This window comes from Mastomys coucha, unplaced genomic scaffold (assembly GCF_008632895.1).
Source record: "Mastomys coucha isolate ucsf_1 unplaced genomic scaffold, UCSF_Mcou_1 pScaffold3, whole genome shotgun sequence".
NCBI lineage: Eukaryota > Metazoa > Chordata > Mammalia > Rodentia > Muridae > Mastomys > Mastomys coucha.
In genome coordinates, this window is record NW_022196909.1 from 8,539,193 (window position 1) to 8,543,084 (window position 3,892).

General features: G+C 44.8%; 1 protein-coding gene across 5 annotated transcripts in view; it reads right to left on the bottom strand.

The window, feature by feature from the left end:
* Afg1l (AFG1 like ATPase) overlaps positions 1–3,892 on the bottom strand; it is a 178,786-nt gene that overhangs the window by 112,139 nt on the left and 62,755 nt on the right. For all 5 annotated transcript variants that reach the window (XM_031346891.1, XM_031346890.1, XM_031346888.1 and 2 more), the window contains one exon: positions 2,924–3,023. In XM_031346891.1, the coding sequence (XP_031202751.1) occupies positions 2,924–3,023 (100 nt within the window). The remainder of the gene's footprint in view (positions 1–2,923; positions 3,024–3,892) is intronic.

A 3,892-nucleotide genomic window follows, 5' to 3' on the forward strand; every position in this document is an offset into this window, starting at 1 on the left:
GTGGGTGGGTGGGTGGATGAATAGAGAGTTGGATGAATAGATGGATAGATAGCCTGTTACGATGACTTTCGTCTGCCAGTGGGAGAGATTCTAGAGCTGTGGAGAAAGGGCTGTGTCAGTTGACTAGAGCCCAAGTGCTGCAACTCTGCACCTTGAGTTCACTTTGGGTCTTCTCTGAAGGGCAGTTCAAGCTCACTTTCAGCACACTATCTGACAGACTGGGGACCTTGTTCGTGTCTACACAATCCATGCTGCCAAGTGTCTCTCAGCCTGTCCTTGTGACTGCCTGCCTTGCTTTGCCACACCACCAAGCACTGCTTTCCTTCAGCAATCTTGCTAGAACTTCCTAGATTACTCTAGCACCTTGCTACTTATGAGCATAGCATTATCACTGTGCAAAGATAATCCTGGCAGCATTATTAGATCAGTTATAGCAGAGGCAGACATCGTTCTCACTTAGATGAACTATCTAGTATTTGTATGTGTGTGGTGTTACCTGCATATGCACATGTGTAGGGGAGCATGTGCACCAAAATACACACATGTGTGGAGGCCAGGGGTCCATATCATGTTTTCCTCTATTACTCTTGTCTTAGTGATTGGTCTGCTGCTGTGAGGAGACACCATGACCAAGCCAACTCTTATAAAAGAAAGCATTCAACTGGGGGCTTAATTACCGTTTCAGAGGTTTAGCCCATTATCATGGCAGGAAGGGTGGCAGCATGTAGACATGTGGAGTGCTGCAACAGTAGCTGAGAGTGTTACATCCTGATCTATAGGCAATGGGCAGAAAAAGAGAGATGCTAGGTCTAGTGTGGGCTTTTGAAACCTCAAAGCCCACCCCCAGTGGCACACCTCCTTCAACAAGGCCTTCCAATCCTTCCTGAAGGTTCATCTCTGAAACAAACATCCAAATATGCAAGGGGGGCAGGGGGCGGGGATTGTCACTCAAACTACCACAGCAATCAATGCCCCCCCTTTCTTTTCTTTTTTTTCCTTTTTAAGACTGGGTCTCACTAGGGTGCCTTGGCTAGCCTTAAAGTCAGTATATAGAGTAGGTTGGCTTGAACTTTTAGAGATCCACCTGCCTCTGTCTCCCTGCCATGCCCAGACAGTATTTTTTTGTGTGTGTGGGTCTCCCTGCCCTCATGGACTGTCAACCCTTAGGTCCACATGGGCAGAGGGAACAGAGACACTGAGTGTGGAGGAGAGGGTTTCAGAAGCCCTGTGAGTAGGTATGGTGAATGACCACACGGGACTGTTTGTCAGTAGGCAGATCAACTTAACTTAGGGTGATTCAAAGCTTATAAAGTCTTGGGGGACTGAGGGTAGGGATATCCAAAATGGGCAAGGGGCATTGGCTGGGCGCTTAGGGTGCCTGGCATAGCTCATTAGCATGGGGAGCATTTCAGGAACCCCAGGTGCTGGCTGGACAGGTGTTGTCAGGAGAAAGGAAATGAGGCTATGTGACATTTCTTAGGTAGAGGTGAGTGTGGGGGCTTAGAACTCCCCAGACAGGGTCAGAGAAGGGAAAGGCCTGTCAACTAGGAGTCCTCCATTACTCGCCAAGCCCCAGAAGGCTGTCAGTCAATGGCAGACTTTAAACTTAATTAGCAGAGTTTTCCCACACTCTTTTTTTTTTTTAAAGATTTATTTATTTTTATGAGTCCACCATAGCTGCCTTCAGATACACCAGAAGAGGGCATCAGATCCCATTACAGATGGTTGTGAGCCACCATGTGATCACTGGGATTTGAACTCAGGACCTCTGGAAGAGCAGTCAGTGCTCTTAACCGCTGAGCCATCCCTCCAGCCCTTTCCCACACTCTTGGAAGAATGAGGGGATAGCCCAGTGGTAGAGTGCGTGCTTGGTCTCTGTTTTTCTATTCCCTATAACCCAGTCCGTCCAAAGGCCTAGGGCCCTCTGGGAAGCCTGTAGAACCAACAGCCTCTGAGCGGTTCTTACCACAGCGCCATCTCCTCTGAGAGCTGTGACAGCCTTCTCTTTCCTTCCTCCCAGTCTCTAACCCTCTGCCCTGCAGTCCATTCTGCACTATAGCCAGAGATTCTTGCAGAAATGCAGACATTCCACATTCCATCCGTGTGTTAAGCACTCTGAAAGTGCCTTAGAACACACTCACACCCATGCATGGAGATAAAAGACTCCAACTGATTAGTGCTCTCAGAAAGCTTCTGAGCAGACAATGAGCCAAAAATACCATATAAGTCAAACATGGTGGGGCATATGTGAGAAGACAGAGAGAAGGATAAACACGAAGAAGAAGCACGGGGAAGAGGGCAGACAGGCCTAGGGCCCTCTGGGAAGGTGCTTCTGGGCAAGCCCCTGACCGTCCCCTGTGGAACATTATTTTGGATTCCTCACCTTTAACTGACCACATGATGAGCTATAAAAAGAAAATACAAGATTTGAAATGTGTTACATTTGTCTAACCACTACTTGTATTTTAATTCTTAAATACTTTCCTAATAAGCCACAAGTGCCTTTTTAGAAACGATAAATTAAGTGAAGTAGTACAAAAAAAACTACTCATGAGAGTAAGCTTCATCTTTTTCTAAAATTTAATTAAGAGTTTTTCACTTCATTGAGCTTTCTTTTATGGCATAAAAAGCAGCTAAAAAGACTTGCATTTTTCTATGTATGTATCACGTGTCTAGTGTTGGGGGAACCATATCCAACATGGGAATCAACTAGGCTCAGCTTGCTTTTTAAAAAAAAAAAAAAAAACAGAAATATTTTTAAATGTGAGTTCAGACTAATTTTTTAGATTGGGCCTGTTATAAACCAGGGGTAGATGAAGTCGTCAGATTTACAAGCGCAAGAAAACTCCTACAGAGACATGAGGTTTTGAAAGCTTCCTAAGTCTCCATCTAATTGGATGGGGAGCGCGTGATGTTCCGTTACCTTCCGGTGGTCTGTTGGATGTTGCCACAACGACGACCCCGTTTTTGAACAGATTTTCAAAAAGCTGTTTGAGAATCATGGCATCGGCGATGTCGGTGACCTGTGGACGGCAACACATTTGTTTTATTTTAATTTCACTTCTGCTCTAACAAATTTGCTAATGGCTCCCTCTCTCTCTCTCTCTCTCTCTCTCTCTCTCCCTCCCTCTCTCTCTCTCTCTCTCTCTCTCTCTCTCTCTCTCTCTCTCTCTCTCTCTCTCTCTCTCTCTCTCTGTTAAGATGGAAGTTGAATTCCGAGAGGAAAAATTCTAATTATCGTCCTGAGAGAAAGAGTAGATAATTAAAAGTATGAAAGGCCATGGAACAGTCTTTTAAACTCACACGTCCTGTGCTGCAAGTCAATCATTCCACCCAGGTTATCAAGTTGTCCTATGCTAACGTCTTCATCAAGCACATGCAGAAAACATAGGAAAGTGTCCTGAACATTTAGGAAAACCAATTAATTAGAACATGACCAACTCTCTCTTTATCTTGCCACCCCCTACTACCCCCCTTCCAACACACACACACATACACACACACACACACACACACACACACACACACACAGAGGCAAGGGGGTAAGAATAACAACATTAAAATATACAGGCTATTTGCAATTCCTAATACCTTTCTGGCAAAGGTCCCTGGAAAGGTGACTTTTAATGGTCATGGGACTTTAGAAATAAGGACAAGTAGCCAGTGAGACATAATCAGCTGCTGTTGAAAATAGAATGATATGACATAGATACTATTGTGCAATTGTTGCACAAAACAATTCAACAGATGGCCCATCACAGAAATAAGCAATTTCATTGTTCTTTTTAAGTGCCTTCTATTACTGTCCATGAATAATCCAAAGGCACTGCAGTCACTTCCAGCCTGCCAGCCTCTGCTAACCTTCCAAACACAAATATTCCTGCTAAAAAAA